At 35.6% G+C, this 21,302-nt stretch overlaps 2 protein-coding genes across 2 annotated transcripts in view; one reads left to right on the top strand and one right to left on the bottom strand.

Annotated features, from left to right (window-relative positions):
* The window catches only part of ADGRA3 (adhesion G protein-coupled receptor A3), a 197,882-nt gene extending 180,632 nt beyond the window's left edge, over positions 1–17,250 (bottom strand). The window contains exon 1 of the mRNA XM_053704094.1: positions 16,653–17,250. Within this exon, the coding sequence (XP_053560069.1) occupies positions 16,653–16,879 (227 nt within the window). The 5' untranslated portion in view covers positions 16,880–17,250. The remainder of the gene's footprint in view (positions 1–16,652) is intronic.
* LOC128650275 (cytosolic beta-glucosidase) overlaps positions 17,156–21,302 on the top strand; it is a 269,269-nt gene continuing 265,122 nt past the window's right edge. The window contains exon 1 of the mRNA XM_053704095.1: positions 17,156–17,421. The gene's annotated coding sequence lies outside the window, so the exon portion shown is untranslated. The remainder of the gene's footprint in view (positions 17,422–21,302) is intronic.

The following is a 21,302-nucleotide window of genomic DNA, read 5'->3' as shown; positions in this document are numbered from 1 at the left end:
ATTTCCACTTAGGGGTGTACTCACTTTTGTTGCCAATGGTTTAGACATTAATGGCTGTGTTTTGAGTTATTTTGAGGGGACAGCAAATTTACACTGTTATACAGGCTGTACACTCACTACTTTACATTGTAGCAAAGTGTCATTTCTTCAGTGTTGTCACATGAAAAGATATAATAGAATACTCACTTTTGTGAGATACTGTATATTAACCCCTTCGTGACCAGACCACTTTTCCATTTGTTGACCGTCTGGGACCAAGGCAATTTTTGCATTTCTGCAATGTTTGTGTTTAGCTGTAATTTTCCTTTTACTCATTTACTGTACCCACACATATTATATACCGTTTTTCCTCGCCATTAAATGGACTTTCTAAAGATACCATTATTTCATCATATCTTTTTACTTTACTTATCTTTTAATTTACTATAAAAAAAAAAAACACAGAAAAAAAAAAACACAAACACATTTTCTAACTTTGACACCCCAAAATCTGTTACACATCTACAACCACCAAAAAAACTCCTATGCTAAATAGTTTCTAAATTTTGTCCTGAGTTTAGAAATACCCAATATTTACATGTTCTTTGCTTTTTTTGTAAGTTATAGGGCAATAAATACAAGTAGCACTATGCTATTTCCAAACCATTTTTTTTTCAAAATTAGCGATAGTTACATTGGAACACTGATATCTGTCAGATATCACTGCATATCCCTTGACATGTATATATATTTTTAGTAGACAACCCAAAGTATTGATCTAGGCCCATTTTGATATATTTCATGCCACCATTTCACCGCCAATTGAGATCAAATAAAAAAGTTCACTTTAGGTTTCTCACTGAAATTATTTACAAATAGCTTGTGCAATTATGGCACAAATGGTTGTAAATGCTTCTTTTATTATTATGTCCAGCAGTAAAGGGGTTAATTAGGAAGCGTTTTTTGGGATAATTTTAGCTTTAGTGTAGTAGACACCCCCCAAGTATTGATCTAGGCCCATTTTGGTATATTTCATGCCACCATTTCACCGCCAAATGTGATCAAATAAAAAAAAAAAATGTTAAATTTTTCACAATTTTAGGTTTCTCACTGAAATTATTTACAAACAGCTTGTGCAATTATGGCACAAATGGTTGTAAATGCTTCTCTGGGAACCCCTTTGTTCAGAAATAGCAGACATATATGGCTTTGGCATTGCTTTTTGGTAATCAGAAGACCACTAAGCACCACACTTGTATAATGGCCAGCAGTGACGGGGTTAATTAGGTAGCTTGAAGGGTTAATTTTAGCTTAAGTGTAGAGATAAGCCTCCTATCTGACACAACCCACCCCTTGATCCCTCCCAAACAGTTCTCATCCTTCCCCCACCCCACGATTGTCCCCGCCATCTTAAGTACTGGCAGAAAGTCTGCCAGTACTAAAATAAAGGGTTTTTTAAAAAAAAAAAAAAAAATAATTATTTTAATAAAATATATATTCTGCTGTGTATGAGCCCCCAACCTAATCGATCCCCCCCCCCCAAGAGCTCTCTAACCCTCCCCCCACTAACTTTTTTCGACCATTTTGAGTACTGGCAGCTGTCTGCCAATACCCACTTTGCATCTTTCAATGTGGTTTTTCTAAAAAAAAACAAACACAATTTTTCTGTAGTGTAGCTGCCCCCTCCAAACCCTACTCCCTCCCCCTCCCAAACCTATTTTAAAAAAAAATGTCCCCCCTCCTCGTCCACCCACAACCGCCACCCACCACTTCAAAATTGAAAAACGGCACGATCGCGGGTGCACGCCTCCTGCGCGCATCCAACAATCATTTCCAACCGCTGGCAGGAAGATTGCCAGCGATGGGCCGCCCACCCGGCTCCCTGCAGCTGCTCCCACCCACCAACGATCCGCACCATCGCTGGCCGATGCAGAGAGGGCCACAGAGTGGCTCTCTCTGCATTGGTGTGTCAAAAAAGGTATTGTAGTTTTGCCTCAATATCGAGGCATCACTGCAATACCTTAAAAGCTGCTGGAAGCACAATTACACTTATTCAGAAGAAAGGTAAGGACCCAACTTCGTTAGACTCATACCGTCCAATTTCATTGTTGAATAGTGACTACAAATTGCTCATGGGTATTATGGCACATAGACTGAAAGCACCCCCAGATTCTTTAATACATGTGGACCAGGTCGGCTTTATGGCACATAGAAATCCATCTGCTAATATTCAAAAAATCTTCTTACTCTTGGATGATTATTGGAATCTCGATAAACAAAAAAAATCTAAAATCTTACACGATCAAGCTATTTTATCAATTGACGCTCAGAAGGCGTTTGACTCAATTACGTGGGACCATCTTTTTCACGCAATGAGTCAATTTGGATTTAAAGGTTTATTTTTAAACTGTATTAAATTAATTTATTCAGAAGCTTCCTCTTCAATACTGGTAAACGGTCATCAAGTAATAGTTTTTCTATGGCAAAAGGTACACGGCAGGGGTGTCCAATCTCTCCCTTACTTTTCAATCTAGCCATTAAGCCTCTTGCAATATTATTATGAATGAAACTTCAAGGTATTTCCCTTGGGGATAAGAAGCTTAAACTCCTACTTTATGCAGATGATCTGTTACTACTTCTTAACAATACACAATTAAAGATTCCATATATCTTAAAATGTATTCAGGAGTTTGGCATGTTTTCTGGTTACCAAGTGAATGCTACCAAATCAGAAATACTATGGCTCAATAATTCCCCACTTGATAAATAGTTTGTACCTTTTAAAATTGTAAATGACTAGCTCACATATTTAGGGATCAACATAGTTAGCTGCCCGAAATATTGGTATTCGAGGAACTTCGGTATTTTATTTGAGAAAATTAAACAAAATTTAACCAATTGGTCCCATATTCCGCTTACAGCTAAAATCAATCTAATTTAAATGATTATATTGACAAAATGCGTCTATTCCACTAAATAAAAAAAGATATTAACTATCTGAATAAAATTTGTAGAAGATGTATTTGGGGTATGGGTAAAAGTCGAATGGCCTTGGAAAACCTAACACATCTAAGACAGTTTGGGGGGGGGGGGGGGGGGTATTTTCTCTCTCTCTCTATATATATATATATATATATATATATATATATATATATATATATATATATATATATATATCAGCATATGTCTAGCGAAACTTGCAATGGATTGGCTTACGGATGGTAACTATATTGCTTACTTAGAGGTGGAAAAAAAGCTTGTCTTTCCATTTTCATTAACTGCTGTCCTGTTCGACATATACCGGTTTGAATAAAAAAAGATGCATACTATATACTATATTATTATCGCATGGCAACGTCTAAAATCATTATTAAACACGGATCCCCACATGTCAAATCTTTTACCCATAACAGGTAACCCCCGATTTCTACCTGGCGTTAATAGTAAACTATTTAATAGATGGAGTAGTTTGGGACTTACACATGTATCTCAACTTAATGAATCAGGCACTTCTCGAATATGTACCTTTGAAGACCTAAAAAACAGATATGATCTCCCCAATACAGATTTCTATGCCTATTTGCAAATTCGACATTGGTTTTATGAGTCCACCAAGAATTTTAATTTCAGTTGGATACAACTGGGATTGCAAATGGGATTATCACTATTCAAAAATGGTATTCGCTCCATTAATTTTTGGTATAAGTTGATACTCTCTAACTTAGGTGATGCTTATTTACAGAACTTGGATAAAATTGGCAACAAATGTTAGATATATTGGGTGAGGATTTGGTGAAATACAGTATACAAAAAGTGGATAAAGCAACACACTCTGCAACATGGCGGGAATCTCATGTAAAACTTATTAACCAGGTTTATATTACACCAGCTAAACTTAATCGCTGGTACCCTAACACCCAAAACTACTGTCCTAGATGCCACTTTTTGGAAGCCGACCTGGTCCATATGTTTTGGAGTTGCCCTAAAATTCAGAAGTTCTGGTCCCGAGTTCAATTTTGGCTTTGTAAGATTTTAAAAATAAATATCAAGCTTGATAAGAGACATATTTCTCTTACATGACAGGCCAAATCCACGGGTAAATACTTATTTTGTTAACATAACTATTTTGGGCGGTAGAGACCTTATACTTAAAAATCGGAAAAATAAAACGGGAACCATCAATTAATATTTTAATATATCACCTCCAGACACAGGCTATAATAGAACAATTTGATGCCTATACCTCTACAGAAAAAGGTATTGAAAGATACCATATGAAATGGGCATCGTTCATGGAGATATATGAAATTGATACCCAAAACCAATTATGGTCTCCTTTTGAAAATGCAATATTGACTTAGTTACTTTGCTCTACAGTATTTTCTAAAAGTTAATATCTTATTTCCTAGATGATAGAAGAGCAGTAGTATAATATAGATCCTTTTGCTTTTGTTTGTCTATCTTCCCTTCACTCCCCTGTTTTTTTCCCTCTTTTCCTTCTTTCCTTTTCTTTTACTATCCGATTTAGAAGGGTATCGTGGGTAAATATACCCATTTTTTAAGTTTAGATCAAGCTAGATTATTTAGGGAAAAACTCAGATATATGTTTCATTAAACGAAGGTTTCAATCTCATAAAGTGTAGGTCATAAATATCTATATATTTAAATTGGACATTGCTGTTTCCATCTTGAACTTAATAATGTATAAACTTTTGCAATGTCTAAGCGATGTGATCCTCTGTATTTTGTATGTTGACCTTGATCTTCTTCTTTTTTCCTTTATTATTGTGTAAACCTCAATAAAAATGTATTAAAGGGACAGTCTACACCAGAATTGTTATTGTTTTAAAAAAAAGATAATCCCGTGTTTACCCATTCCCCAGTTTTGCATAACCAACACAGTTATATTTTTATATTTTTTACCTCTGTGATTATCTTGTATCTAAGCCTCTGCAAACTGCCCCTTTATTTGTTCTTTTGACAGACTTGGCAGTTTAGCCAATCAGTGATGGCTCCCAGGTAACTTCACGTGCACAGTGTTATCTATATGAAAAACATGAACTAACACCCTCTAGTGGTGAAAAACCTGTTAAAATGCATTCTTAAGAGGCGGCCTTCAAGGTCTAAGAAATTAGCATATGAACCTCCTAGCTTAAGCTTTCAACTAAGAATACAAAGAAAAAATGGTGATAAAAGTAAATTGGAAAATTGTTTAAAATTACATGCCCTATCTGAATCATGAAAGTTTTTTTTGGACTAGCCTGTCCCTTTAAAGAAAAAGAAAAAAAAAGCTGCTGGGATCGCTTCCAGAGATTTAAACCCCAGAGGACGTGCCAGGCACATCCTTGGCCGTTAAGTGACCTCCTATGGAGGACGTGCCTGGCACGTCCTTGGTCTTTAAGGGGTTAAAGCTTAAAGTCAAAATGAAACTTTCATGATCCAGATAGAGCAGCAATTTAAATAACTTTCCAATTTACTTCCATTAACAAAATGTGCACAGTCTTTTTATATTTACACTTTTTGAGCCACCAGCTCCTACTGAGCATGTGCAAGAAATCACAGAATATATGTATAGTCATTTGTGATTGGCTGATGGCTGTCACATGATGCAGTGGGAGTGTAAATAGACATAACTTTGAAATTTGTCAGAAGTAGAAAATCTACTACTCATTTGAAGCTCAGACTAAGTGCTATTGTATAATCTATTTATCATGCATTTGTTACTTATGGAAATCTACTGGTTCTTTAATTACAGGACATTATATTATGTATAGGGGCGATAATAAAAAAAATATATTTTGAGACATTTTTTTTTTTTTTTTTTTTACAATTTGAAGCTCAATATGCCAATCACCTCCATATATTACACAGCGTAAAACACTGAGACCAGCTGGAACATGTCTTGTTTTGACTGCTTGTACACAGACCAGGTGACGTGCAAGAGACACTGAAGATCAGTAGTGGCAATCTTTACAAAATAACTGGGGCTAAAATCAAAGAACTCCAGTGAGCTGCAAAGCTTTTGAAGTGGGCTAAAAATATGCTTCACGTTTTTATGTTTAAGTTTTCAGTGGTTTCAACAAAGAAAATGACACGTAAGAAACATATTATTCTGTGCATGAATTGTGGTTAAGCCCTTAACTACTTTGATTCATTCACCCTTCCCCATTAAATACCATTTTAAAATTACTTTGTTTTTCTCTTAGATGCAGAAGTCATACAAAAAATATCTTCCCAAATTTAAATACTGTACATATTTTTTTTTCCAGGTAGTGTTTTACATTATGACATCATTGCCTTTCAAGTGCAACAGATACTCAAAAGCTTAAACTCAAATTGTGTGTGTGTGTGTGTGGGGGGGGGGGTAGAAAACATAATATAAACAAAGGTATTTCAAAATATTTACGGATGTCTAAAAAGTAGAAAAAAGGGGAGAATTTTTTTTTTTGGGGGGGGGGGGGTGTTAGTTTGGAAATAAATATAAATAATATTTCAGTTGTGCTAGGTAAATACATTTTATGACCTTTAAAAGAGGTGCTTGACAAATGTGTCCAAAATACGAGAGGCAGAATATGTGGGTGTGTATATTTAACCCTGATATAGATAGACAAAAACATGTTTAAATGTAACTGCGTCAACATGGGCTATCTTGTCACTGGCTTAATTTTAACTGATGGAAAACATTTATTTCAGTCAGCATGGCAACTTCCCTTCCAATTGGCTTTTTTAAAGACACAATAAGCACCAATTTGTTCTAAAATTCTGCTTTAACCCCTTGAGCCATTTGGACGTAAGTAGTCCAGTACTTTGCCCAGCATACTGTGTTGATGTAATACCTATGACCAACCAACACAGAGGTGCATGCTACGGCCCCCTTGTCAGCTTAGACTGCAGCTCGGGCAGAAGGCATTTGCCTTCATACGTTAAGGGAGCATTAAAGGGACACTAAACCCAATTTTTTTCCCTTTCATGATTCAGATAGAGCATGCAATTTCAAGCAACTTTCTAATTTAATCCTATTATAATTTTTTCTTCATTCTTTTGCTATCTCTTTTTGAAAAAGCAGAAAATTGAGTTAAGGAGCCGGCCCATTTTAGTAGCGTCTATTACATAGTTAGAAGAAAATAGGTTTATACTGTCCTTTTAACCTTGCTACATTTCTATGTCTAACTGACCTCAGCAGGAGGATTAGATAACAAATTAACAGTTACTAGCTTTGCCCATTCTAGCAACAAGTACGGATTTACTAGAAATAAAATCTAGAAATCCAGTATAAAACATTTAAAAAAAGTACTTAGAAGCTCCCAGTTTAGCACTGTTTATGAGGTTAAGCTGTGATACCCACTTAAAGGGGCTGAGAAAACAGGTAGAGCAGACCCCCGCATATGAAAAGACAGATTATACAAACAGGAGCTGAATAAATCTGTAGACATCAGTATACATCTAAAATTTTGGGGCTTGGTTAGGAGTCGGAAAAAAAAAAAGAAGATAAAACTATACATTACAAAAACACTCCCAGATGGGCTATAAAAAATGGATCATCTACAAAACATTTATGCAAAGCAAAATCTAGTATACAGTGTACCTTTCAGCTTAAAGCACATTGGGGGCCCTATATACTATTGTGCGGGAAGACAAGGTTACTAACTTGGGAACTTGTACTTCCATCTTTGCAGCAAATGGACAACTGACACTGTACCTCCACGGCGCACATGCACTTTTGTGCAAGTATTTGCGCAAGAGCAGGGCCTATTAACCATTCAGAACAACTGAGTTTCAGGTGCTTTATTTCAGCAACCTCAGAGGTTCAGGATCTGAAGCTATTATCACCAGGGCCACGGTCAATGTTAGATACAAGGGTGGTAAAACATAAATGTTAGTGTAATACATCATTTATTGACATTGTTTTGCTCCTGTGTGCTCCAGCCTTGCTGTTGTATACCCTGAAGTGCAGTGGCATTCTACACTCTCCGATGTGCATGTTCAGGCAACTGGGTACTCCTTCCCATGTAGTAAAAACAAAAATCACTGTACAGGTTATATTATCTTATATTGCATGAAGGTTTTGGCTGTTCAAGCTAAGCCATCATTCTGCAGCCTACAATAGGGATCCTTGTCCTTCCCTCCTTCACCAATACCAAATGTTTTGAAGGTAGCAATAAAGGGACCATGTCATTACTCAATGACAGGAGCGGAAAGGTGTGAATACAGTCATCTTGCAAATTAAAGAGCAGTAGGAAATGATTTTGGTCTGTAGAGCCCTGAACAAAGACACAATGACATTGTATAATGTGCAGCAGTGCTTTTTTTTTTTTTTTTTTTTTTTAAATAGAAGTCATGTAACCACCCCCTCCCCCCTTTCCAAACAAAAAATAAACTATATCCTGCAGTTAAACAAGCCTAGCTTTACAAATAAAATGCATACGGTAAAAAATAAACAAACCTTGTTTAAAAACCCTACAGAGGTTGCAAATAAATGCCCCTCAACAAAAAATAAACTATATCCTGCAGTTAAACAAGCCTAGCTTTACAAATAAAATGCATCCAGTAAAAAATAAACAAACCTTGTTTAAAAACCCTACAGAGGTTGCAAATAAATGCCCCTCAACAAAAAATACCTGGCACCTACATTTTGTAAAACACTTTACTATATTTACTACCAAACACATTTTGTGCAAAACATACATTTTACATAAATAGTTTCACACGCATTCTCGTCACTGGATCTGTGAACCAAATACAAAAAAGCTCTGAAAACAAACTGCAGTGTTAGCTTTTGTGCAGTAAAATAATTTATTTTATGAAAAAAGCACAAACTTTTGTACCAAATTATTTGCAGCAAGATTGGCATGAGGGTGCCAGTATCGGTTTGTTGTGTGTATGTCTGTTGCTCTTACACCAATCACAAGCGCAAAATGCTTTGAGAGAAGGACCTACTGCACACATTTGTGCTCATCTAAGAGTGTTTTAAATGCAAGTTTAAAAGGGACAACCTACACCAGAATATTTATTGTTTTAAAAGATAGATAATCCCTTTATTACCCCTAGTTTTGCATAACCAACAGTTATATTAATACATTTTTTACCTCTGTGGTTATCTTGTATCTAAGCCTCTGCAAACTGCCCTTTATTTCAGTTCTTTTGACAGATTTCCATTTTAGCCCATCTGTGCTGGCTCCTAGGAACTCCACATGCATGAGCACAGTGATATCTATATGAAACACCCAAACTAATACCCTCTAGTGGTGAAAAACTGTCAAAATGCCCTGAGCTAAGAGGCGGCCTTCAAGGGCTTAGAAATTAGCATATGAACCTCCTAGATTTAGCTTTCAACTAACAATACCAAGAGAACAAAGCAAAATTGGTGATAGAAGTAAATTGGAAAATTGTTTAAAACTGCATGCCCTATCTCAGTGTTTTTCAACCAGTGTGCCATGAGATATCCTCAGGTGTGCCGCGGCAGACTGACAACAGTGTGACATATTTTTTAAATTTTGCTTGTTTTTTACTCCCAGTGCAGGGGTGTCCCTCTTTCAAATTTTTAAATATTGGGAGGTATTTGACAGGCATAATTTACAACCATGACATATTGACATTCATTCACAGACAATCATTATGTCACGTATAGTTTGTAGAAGGCATGGCATCACAGCACAATACATACAGTATGTGTGTGTGTATATATATATATATATATATATATACATACATACATACACACAGGTAGCCCTCAGTTTACGATGGGGTTAGGTTCCAGAAGGAATGGTTGTAAATCGAAACCGTTGTAAATTGAAACCCAGTTTATAATGTAAGTCAATGGGAAGTGAAGGAGATAGGTTCCAGGCCCCTCTCAAAATTGTCATAAGTAACACCTAATACATTATTTTAAAAGCTTTGAAATGAAGACTTTAAATGCTAAACAGCATTATAAACCTAATAAAATAATCACGCAACACAGAATATATAATTAAACTAAGTTAAATAAACAAAAACATTTGCTAAACAGCATTATAAACCTAATCAAATAATCACACAACACAGACTACATTTGCATTTTTCTGCAAACAGTTCTTTCTATGCATTCCAATCTGGACTGATTTATAGACAGGAAGATCTTGTTCCTTTGAAATCTTCTTGATAGCTCAGATCTGGTTAAACTGATTATTTTCAGCTTGCTTGGTTTTGCTGCAACACAAGCGGACAGCTCCACCTACTGGCTATTTTAATAAATGCACTGCTTCTCAATGCTTTTTAATAGCAGTCACATGACTGGAAAAAAGGTAGTTATTCTGAAACTGTGTAAATTGAACCATTGTAAAACGAGGGCTATATATATATATATATATATATATATATATATATATATATATATATATATATATATATATATATATATGCTGTATTAGGCTACAATGTGTGATTTTTTTAAATTTTGGAATGGTGGTGTGCCACAGGATTTTTTTTTATGTAAAAAAGTGTGCCACGGCAAAAAAAAAGGTTAAAAATCACTGCCCTATCTGAATAATGAAAGTTTGTTTTGGACCAGACTGTCCCTTTAAAAGGGACAGTCTAGCTAAAATTGGAATTCACATGGAAGCATTTTTGTAATATACATGTTTTGGCAAAAAAAAACTCTTCTAATAAAATCTATAGCTGTTTCAAAAGTGTAATTTAAAGGTCCATAATAAACGTTCATATTTTACATATAATTAAATCCTATAAAGTTGTTTTAAATCACATTCACATTTTTTAAAAAATTTGTTTTATTTATTAAAAAACAAAAAAAAAAAAAAAAACAGTCTAAACTAGGAAAAATAGTCCCGAAAAACTGTTCCAAAATGCCTCAGAAATGGGCGTTTTTTTTTTCTTATTTCCCCTTGTCCAATCAGCATTGACTTGCTGATAAGACATGGGAGCCCGCTGAAAGTGGAAGTCAGCGAACGCATTGGCATTTGGCAGCCCACTCTTCTTTGCATAAACTGCGAAGTGCTAAGGAAAGGCTGGATTGCGCAGGCTCCAACTTACATGTCGGTCGAGCGACTCACAGGTTAATTGGAAGCTGAATCACCACTTTTCATGGGCAGTGGAAGCAATACAAGTGTGTAAGAATAATATCTTTAAAACAATAGATTGCATTTAATAGATGTATATTGGTAAAATTGTAACATTGTCATCAACAAATAAAAGACTATAATGGCCCTTTAAGGATGCACCGTGCACCAACATTTTAAATAGAGCACTTGCTCAGAGAGCCTAAGCTACTTGTACCATCTGCTAATGACTCAATTAATTAATTGCTGACATAATACAATCCCCACTGGCGCTCTGATCAGTTGCAGTAGTTCAAATGCACTGAGAATATCTAGCTATGCTTCACGTGCAGAGAAAAATATTAACGCTAAACCAGTGTTAACTTTTACTAGAAGCATTTTTGCCTATTCATATATATTAAAAATATATTTCTAATCAAAGATGTAATACATCTACGTGCATTTAAATATTGACCATTATGTCCCTTTTAATGCAAACTATTCTGGGAAATAAAGGTCCAGAATAGTTTGCAATTAGATGTCCATTTAAAGCATTGCACTGAAAGCTCAGCAATTCAATTGGAGTTTTTTAATCTCTTGCTGGGAGAGAAAGAAATCAGCTACATAAGAGTATTATTTGAATACGAAAACCAACATCCGATTTTAAACAACTTTATAATTTACTTCTATTATCAAAATGTCTTCATTTTCTTGGTATCTTTTGTTGAAAAGCAGGGACATGTCTGGATCACTATATGGCAGCTGTTTTGTAAGAATGATATCCATTTGCAGGAGCACTAGATGTCAGCACTATTTCCTGCTATGTAGTGCTCCAGATGCCTACCTAGGTATCTCTTCTTCAAAAGAATACCATGGGAATAAAGCAAATTGGAATTTTTTTTTTTTTAAAACTGTTTGCTCTGTGTGAATCATGAAAGAAAATGTTTGGGTTAGAGCTGCAACAACTAATCGGCATAATCGATAATAATCGATTATGAAAATAGTTGTCAACGAATCTCATAATCGATTAATCGGTTTGCAATTAGTTGGTCTGTGCACAACACCAGCTGCTTCACTCCAATGAACTCCTGCACATGGCATTGTGTTTTATGGTTATGTCCTTAGCCTAAAGGACGTCTACTTTTCACTTTTTCAGGACAGTATAAGTTTACAACTACCCCTGGCTTATGTGCAACCCAGCTATAATAGTCATCATTTGGATTTTTTATATTAAATCTGGTGATTTGGAACTATGCTTTTCATGATATAGTGCCAAGCTTGTTGTTTACACCTTGCCCCTAGATTGATGGGAGTTATTTAAATTGATGTGCACTATTATCTGTTTGCACAATTATTAGCAGATCGCTTGCTATTGCTGATTATATGTACTGTAAAAATAAATGTGTAAGGCTTTGTCCTGTTATTGATATACAGTCCTTAGCGCTGCTGATTTTGTTTTTTATTGTTTTTTTATATTTAATAATAATAATAATAATAATAATAATAATATATTGCCAAGGTAGAAAACAATTAGCATTGGTGAAGAGCTAGCATAGATAAATATCCCACTTTGGTGAAATTGGCAAAACCCTACTTATACACCTCAACAGCCTTTTCTCTGCTGCAGGAAATATAGCTGCAAACAGAGAACCAGCCTTAGCCAGAAGCATGTGGACATGTTGAGATTTTTGCATTTCAATGCAAAGTTTCTGAAAGAGTGAACAACAGAATGTTATTAACAGTGATAGTCTAACTCTTTCTAGTTCTACCTCTTTTCAAACAGTTTGTGGTTTTGTTTAGTATAATTATAAAACTGTGCTCTGCTGCTTAAAAATTGAAGAAACAGTTGTGTTAATGTAAAGTTTTAGTCTGAAGTTTATATTTGTAACACTCATTATGTGGATTTTATTTAAAACATAGAAAACTATTATTGATTCTCTTTTTATCCGATTAGTCGATAAATCGAAAAAATAATCGGCCGATTAATCGATTATGAAAATAATCATAAGTTGCAGCCCTAGTTTGGGTTTTATATGCATTTAATATTTTGAATATAACATTGCATTTGGTTATACAGTTTTAATTTATTTCATAATGTCTATGTCTACTATGTTAATTAAATCTCAGAGTTATAAGAACAAACAGTTCTTTGGGGAATATGGCATTTAACAATTAAACAAAAATCAGAGAGCATTTTTGCCATCACTCCATTTAAACAGAAAAAGGGAGCTTTTTTTTTTTTTTTTTTAAATTTACCTATCAAAACTATATATATTTATTTTTAGTAGAGAACCCAAGGTATTGATCTAGGCCATTTTTTTGGTATATTTCATTCCACCACTTCACTGATAAACGCAATGAAACAAAAAAAACTTTTTCACAAACGTTGTGGTTTTCACTGAAATTATTTACATATCACTTATGCAATCATTAAAAGTTCTCTCTGGGATCCCCTTTGTTTTGCCAATGTGAAGTTTTAGGGATTTTTTTTTCTGCTGCAGTGTAGAATCCCCCCTTACCATCCCACCTCCCTGATCCCCCAAAACAGGTCTCTAACACTCCCCCCTCTAACTAGTATCTGCCATCTTAGGTACTGTCTGCCAATATCCAGTTCATATATATTTTTTTTTTATCTTTTTACAGAAAAATGTTTGTTTTTTGTGTGTGTATGTAGCTCCTCCCCTTCCCCACCTCTCCGCCCAAGTGATCGTTCTGTAGGGCCCCCCTCTCCTCTCGCTAAGGCTGCGACACAACGTGATGATGCGACTGTGCATGCTCAGTGTGTCCTGCCTTTTCATCTCTGCGCACTCAGCCGCGTCAGGTCGCTTACCTGAGTGCTCAGAGTTAAAATATCTGAACTTCAGAAGCGATGTCCGCACCGCATCGCTTGCAGTGTGTAACAGCCTTTAATTATAGTACTAGCCAAACCGAGGAATAAGCTCTGAGCTACTGTAGTACAATAGTGAACTAAGTTGAAAATTAGAACTCAGGTAAAACAGACGGTGCTTCGCAGTAAAACAGTAACTATGTACATATTATACATTATTACATTGGCTCACCATTAAGTCATATATACACTAGGACATGCAAATGAAAATGTTGCTAAAAACTCTTAAAAAGGGACATGAAACCCAAAATTATTCTTTAATCATTCAAAGCATACATTTGTAAACAACGTTCCATTTTACTTGTATTATCTTTGCTTCACTCTCTTAGTATCCTTTATTGAATGAGCAGAAATGCACTAATGGAAGTTAGCTGAACACATCAGTAATCAATTTCCAAGAGGCATATATGAGCAGCCACCAATTAGCAGCTAGCTCCCAGCTCAATAGCCTACCTAAATATGTTTTTCTACAAAGGATACTAAAAGAACAAAGTAAATAATATAATACCAGTAAAAAGGAAAGTTTATTATTAAACACATTATTATTTTTAAAATACTAAATATATGCCACAGAGATACACAAAATCAGTACTTGTAGATATTTAAAGAACAGAGCTGGGATACACTACTGCCCTTAGCTAAGAAATAACAGCAAAGATTGGAAATTTAACACATACTTAGACATGGCATAATTGTATCTAATTAGGAAATTTAAACTTAAATTGACTGGATATAGCATGATATTTTAAACAACTTCCCAATTTACTTCCAGTAACAAAATGTGCACAGTCTTTTTATATTTAAAACTTTTTGAGTCACCAGCTCCTACTAAGCAAGAATGTGTGCAAGAATTCACAGAATATACGTATATGCATTTGTGATTGGCTGATGGTTGTCACATGAGTGGAAATAAACATAACTTTAAAATTTGTCCGAAAAATAAATAAATCTGCTACTCATTTAAAAAGCTCAGACTAAGTGTTATTGCATTGTATTGTTATGATGTATTTGTTGATTATGCAGATCTTTAATATGAAGAGATGTCACATTTTAAAATCCATGAAATGTGTTGTGTCCTGCATAGCATAAACAAAATGTGTTGATTGCTATTTCATTTTATTTACTTAGCCTTCTACTTGTAAACCTTGAACTTGCAAACTCTCAGTTGGGAAATATTAATTAATGGCCCATGGTGACTAAGGTTAAAAAGGGATGGTTAGAGATGAAGGTGTGGGTGTGGCACAGTTATGGAAGATTAAAAAGGTCTGTTTAATAATTGTTGAGTTTATTTTAAGATGAAAACTGTTAAATCGTCATAGAAAGAAACAAGTTTTTTTTACATTCATAATTACAATCCTGGACTACTTAGCTTTCAATTAACATAGTAGAAGAGGATTTATAGAAACTACAAGTGACACATAGGTGAGTTATTATAGCAGTTTTGGTTTTTGATCAAATACATTAATTATAACCGTGGTTAGGTGTGTGTTTTGTACTCCATCACCATTTACATATTAAAGGGGTTTACTTAAAATAATAATAATAATAATAATAATAATAATAATAATAATAATATGCAGTGGGGTGGAGAGAGTTGTTACAAAGTTATGCAATGGTCAGAAATTCCTAAATTGGTATATGGAAGTAAAGAATGCAACCAATATAAAAGTAAAACTACAAAGGTGTTCTGCACAAACTACATTGTATCTTATATTTAATTTCAAATATGAAAAGTAAGTTGCATTAGCTCTTTAGAATTGTAAAAATGTATAATGCTAAACTGACACTAAAATGACATTAGTTAATTTTAAGATATTTTATAGACACTACTAAAACTCATAAGAAGTAAAGCACAAAAGCATTCCCAGAGATTGTATCAAGAAAAAAAGAAGATCCTGGATGCTGTGCCCATTTGAAACTAAAGTGAGAATAATAGAGCACTACATGAGATATAATCTGATGTTATGCAAATGTAACACATCCTGTACCATCAGCAGCAGTACCTTAGCAATTACTGCATCTGTCTCCAAAACTGTAGCTTGTAGAACAGCAGAACTCCAAGTACAGATCATATACTGTAGACACCCAGCATAGCATCTAGTATAACAGCAACCACCTATAGCATTGTGCCAAGTATTAGAGAAAATCGACACAGTACCCAATATAGTAACAGCCTGTGTACCCAGTACAGTAGCCCAGCATTGCATCTAGTAAAGTACCAGATACCCAGCACAGTTCCAAGTATGAAAATAAACCAAGTATTACTACAGTCTCCCAGGGCCATACACAACTCGGTAACAGTTATCAAGCACAATACCCATTTTAGTAGAGTACGGTACCCAATAAACTCTGTTCCCAGATTAGTGGTTTTACTAAACCCGGATTCGTGGTATTGAACCAGCACTGTACCCATTTTAGTGGCAATCATCCAGCAGTGTACCCAGTACAGTTGCAGCCACCCAACAATGTATTCTGTATAGCTGCAATTACCATGCTTTGTATTCAGTATAACACTAATTCCAACATATTGGGACATGTTTTGCTACAACCCCCGAGAACTGTACACACTATATTCCCGTAGTGACCCAAGAGAGTACCTAGAATACCTTTTAGTATAACACAATATAACTGCCTCATTACAATAAGAACGCATTGTTTAAACTGTACAGCATCAGTCTAGCAACTTTTAAATAGTTAAATAAGTCATCTTAATTGGGGACACGGGGATCTCAGTAAATCGTATACTCAGTACTTACAGCGTGTTGGTCCGGTTGGGCAGTTGGGTCAGGGGCAGAACTCTGCCAGTGTCTACACTCACACACACCACCTTTCCGGACTCTGCTCCGATTCCCGCTGTCCTCCCGGTGCCCCTGGGCCTACCATCCTGCTTACAGCCTGGGGGAAGCGAAAACCCACCACCTTCTCCTTGATACATTCGTAATAGTAGCACGGCAGCCAGCAGCACCGTGTGGCAGGCAGCCATCCTGCACCCAGGGCTAGGCCCAAGCAGGGGCTCGCTATGTACCTGGACAGCCTAAACAAAGACTGTACACAGCTATCGGTATCCAGAGCTGTCTCTCCTAAACCCGGGACAGGGGGTCTGTAAGTCCAAGTTAGCATAAAGCCCAGGGCAGGTCATTCAGTGCCTTCTCCGTTTACACGGTGCACATCTGCTGCTCTGGGGACCTCTGCTTGTGCCCAGCACGGGGTCTCTACGTCTGTTGGGGGGAGGAGGGTCCTTCCTGTTGAGTCTGGCAGAGTTCTCTAGACACCCAGCGGCTGATCTTGGGGTTGTGTCCCTGTATCTGGCCCCGAGGCTAAGCGTCCAATGCTCCTGGGATCCACATTCTCCTCCTCCATGCACAGACATCCCAGCGGGGAGGGGGCTGCACGCACACAAACATACGCTGCCATTCATACACGGGCTGCCCTGTGTCTTTTACTGACGCTCGTCATGACTAAGTTTTGTAAAATAATTACACATTTCTAATCATTTGATCTGCCAACAACTGAAAGATCCATTTTGTGAGTACAAGTCGTTTTGTAATTAGCCTTTGATGATAATTGCTTTTCCAGTTTTATTCGTCGTTAGGTAACATTACAACTATTAAGAACTGGCAAACAACCCAGTTTTTCTATGTAATGTTATGGATATTAGTAATAGGGTCTCAGAGTGAGGCCTGTTCTCCACATCACAGTAATAAATAAACGTTACTGCAGTGGGATTACTATGTTATGTTCATACAATTTGCTTTAGTCTAATGCTTATTCAAAAAGTAATGCAACAGAAATTGTGACAAGTAATCCATATAAATGAGGGTGTGTTACATTCTAATAGAAAACAGCCCCTTCTGTGAAAACCAAACTTTGTATGTTTGCAAAATAATCATACACGTTTGTGTCTTTGCTTGTAATCCACTTGGGATGTTTGTGATTTAAAACTGTTATAGAAATTGAGAAATAATTAATGCTTCCACAAGTAATTATTGCAGGGTCTCTCAGTCAAGGTATCAGTGCCATAAAAAATGTAAACCACATGGGTGCATTTCAGTATTGAACAAAAATGCTTCTAATAAAAGCTATAGCTGTTTTAAAAGTGTATTTAACCCTTTAAGGACACAGCTTTCAGTTTGCTCAATTGTTTTATGACGAAAAAATTCCATCATATGTCCTTAAGAGGTTAAGTATGCACCGTGCACCAGCATTTTAAACACAACACTTGCTCAGAGAGCCTAAGGTGTTTGTACCATCTGTTAATGACTCAATTTGTTAATGGCTGACATCATACAATCCCCACTGATGTTCTGTGCAGCTGCAGTATATAAAATACAGGTGCACTGAGAATATATAGCCATGCTTCAAATGCACGTGCAGAGAAAAATGTTAACACAAAAACAGTGATAACTTTTACTAGAAGCATTTTTGCCCATACATTTATATTGCAAATATGTTTCTATGCAAAGATGTAATTAATCTCTGTGTATTTAAATTTTGACCGGAATGTCCCTTCAATAGCAAGTAAACAGGGAACGTTTGTAGCATGATTAGGGGTGGATTTGCGCGGCTGAGATAAGATTTTTTTTTAAATATGAATTTCATACAATTTGCCCCGTGGAGGTATGAATAATGCTAGGCCATATTGTTTCTTGCAACAATTTAAGAGGTCTATTCAAAATAGTAGGTGAATGGAAACATTTAAATTCTCATTAACTATGCATCAAAGAACCGTGAAAGGAGATTTAAATTTTATACAATTCAAGTTTCTCCCATATAGTTATTGTCTAAACAATATTAAATTACATACCTTATTTTGTAAATTAAGTTTGCAAATTAATACAATTATAAGTCATTTATTCCACTTTCCCTGTGCCAACGTCAACCCCACTTTTTGCCCATGCCTCCGTATTTAAAATGCAGCCAATCTCTACGCTCTTATTAGTATAAAATTTACATAAGAAGCAATTGCGCGCTCCCGAACACATGCGCTTTTTTTGTGTACAATCGGAATGGGATTGTTGGTTATAGTAGTAGCGCAGCGAACCAAAGCACTGTTTTTTCAGTGTCAGTATATAGCAGGGTTATAATACAATTTATTTATTATTATTCTTTATAACAACCCCCCAATAAAAATGTATATACAAAAACAATTGAAATTAATATTTTTTCCTAAATTCTTTAGATTAGTTAATAGTTATATACACATTGCAATATATTCATGTAGAGACCAGATTATGAATCAAATTATACATGCGTATGCTGTTATAATATTCTTAACAAAGATCATAAAAGATATACCCTTAAAATTTACTTTACTCACAATGAATCACATTAAAATCCCACAATAAAATACCAGAGATTGTATATATTATTAATGCAAACAGCCAATGTATATGTGAGTAGCTAAAACTACACAGGGCTATGGATATAAGCATAAAATACAAAGTGCCCTTTTACAATTATTAACTTCAAGTAAACTGTAACAACAATGAATGCATTTGGTTTAAAATATTAAATTATAGTCACTGCCATACGTTACCACATAACCAAATGATTATTCAGTTTCCAGAATTTCTTGTGGTTCATCTGAGAAGGATTTATCCACTATATCGCAAAGGTACAGGCCTCAAAACTGTTATCTTCCTTTATTCAAGAAAGTGTCCCAAAATGGCAGAGAATCTACTTGGCACAAAGCCTGTTTATTTTCCTCTCCAAAACTTATGCTTCTTTGAGTCTGTGTGTCCCTTGTCTACTGTGTGTGACAACCTTTATTTTAATCATTCCCACCAGATTTTGATAGGCCCTCAGATGTTTGTCTCTGATTCACTCTGGGATCTGAACATATCATTGGTTATTTGGAACATACCACAACTCCCCTTGGTTGCAACTCTCGCACAAACCACTAGATGGCAGCAGATAACCAGAAAAACAGTTTTGCTATCAAATTATTGCTGCAGTTTAAATATCTCACCTTAAAATGTTTATTTAATATACTATAATTTCTTGCATTAATAAACCTATCTGGTCAGCATATATGTCCCATCCCATATAACTCAGCATGTATCTATACATACCAAATATGAGTATACTTCCTGTATCATACTAGTAAGCAATTATACTGTAAATTATTTGGCTCTTCACATAATCATTGCATTCAACATCCTGGCATTATATTGTATCTTAATGTGAATACAGTATATTTCATGTTTCTAAGAATTATTGAGTGCATGTATTTATGTTTATGACCAATATTCATAGGACATCTTATTACATGTTTGAAAAATAAAAATAAACACATGTTATTATTCTGAGACTCTATAACACATTTCAAATTCACCAATGCAGCCCTTCAATACAACAGACATCTATCCAATACAGTAATTTTCAGATCAATACATATACATACATATATATATATATATATATATATATATATATATATATATATATATATATATAAATAAAATACAAAAAAGGGAGAAACTCTGTATCTCACTGAAAAACAGCAAATAAATGTATAAATATTGTAATATTAGTCCTTACACTTGCAGCATAAGATAGATCCTCCGTGTAAATATATTGACACAAGCAAACAAAGTTTGTGGGTAGTGCGTGTGAGTAAGAAGCCAAGAAGATTATACCACTGTTGCCATAGCAAATATCCTTACCGGATCATCCTCAAGGACCTACGATACACGGGCATCACTATACCTCTCCAAGTGCTCGTCTCGTCCGGTGCTGTTTGCTAGGCGTCCTGGTAGGTATGATCAGCTGCTCCGACGTTCTAATTCCCCGCCTCCATTGGCGGACTGCCTCCCATAGGCCGGCTTGCTCCTGTCACTCACCCACAACGAATCACCAATTGATCTCCTTCCGATACTCCTCCAACTGCTGCAGTGTATTAGCACACACCTCCCCACAGCACTGAATCCAGGTAAGACTGGCGTTAGATGCAAATGAGTAAAAAGAAAAATTCCTGGATACATCCATAAGTTAAAAGTTCCTTTATTGATACATATTTAAAAACAATGAAACAGGCACACAAGAAAATTAGCAGCCAGGTGTGGCACTGATGGCTTACGCGTTTCGGCTGGTAGCCGTAATCATAGCCTGTAGTGCTTAATTAAATAATTAAATAATGTAAATGGGAGCATACTGAAAAATACAGTTAGAGAAGGAGATAAGACACAAAAAAGATAAGACACAGTATGCTCCCATTTACATTATTTAATTATTTAGTTATATTATTTCTGTCTGCATATGCCCCCATATGGAACGTGGATATACCTTTAATATTATTATTCTGCATTGGTTGTATGCTCAATCAAGAGTACAAGTCGGTTTTAGCGCACAGGTGTGTTAATTTACATTTTATCCAATCAGATTTTAGATGACTAGTATGTATAGGG

This window comes from Bombina bombina, chromosome 2, assembly GCF_027579735.1.
Source record: "Bombina bombina isolate aBomBom1 chromosome 2, aBomBom1.pri, whole genome shotgun sequence".
NCBI lineage: Eukaryota > Metazoa > Chordata > Amphibia > Anura > Bombinatoridae > Bombina > Bombina bombina.
Note: the sequence above shows the minus strand (reverse complement) of the source record. Positions and strands in the feature narration are given on the sequence as shown.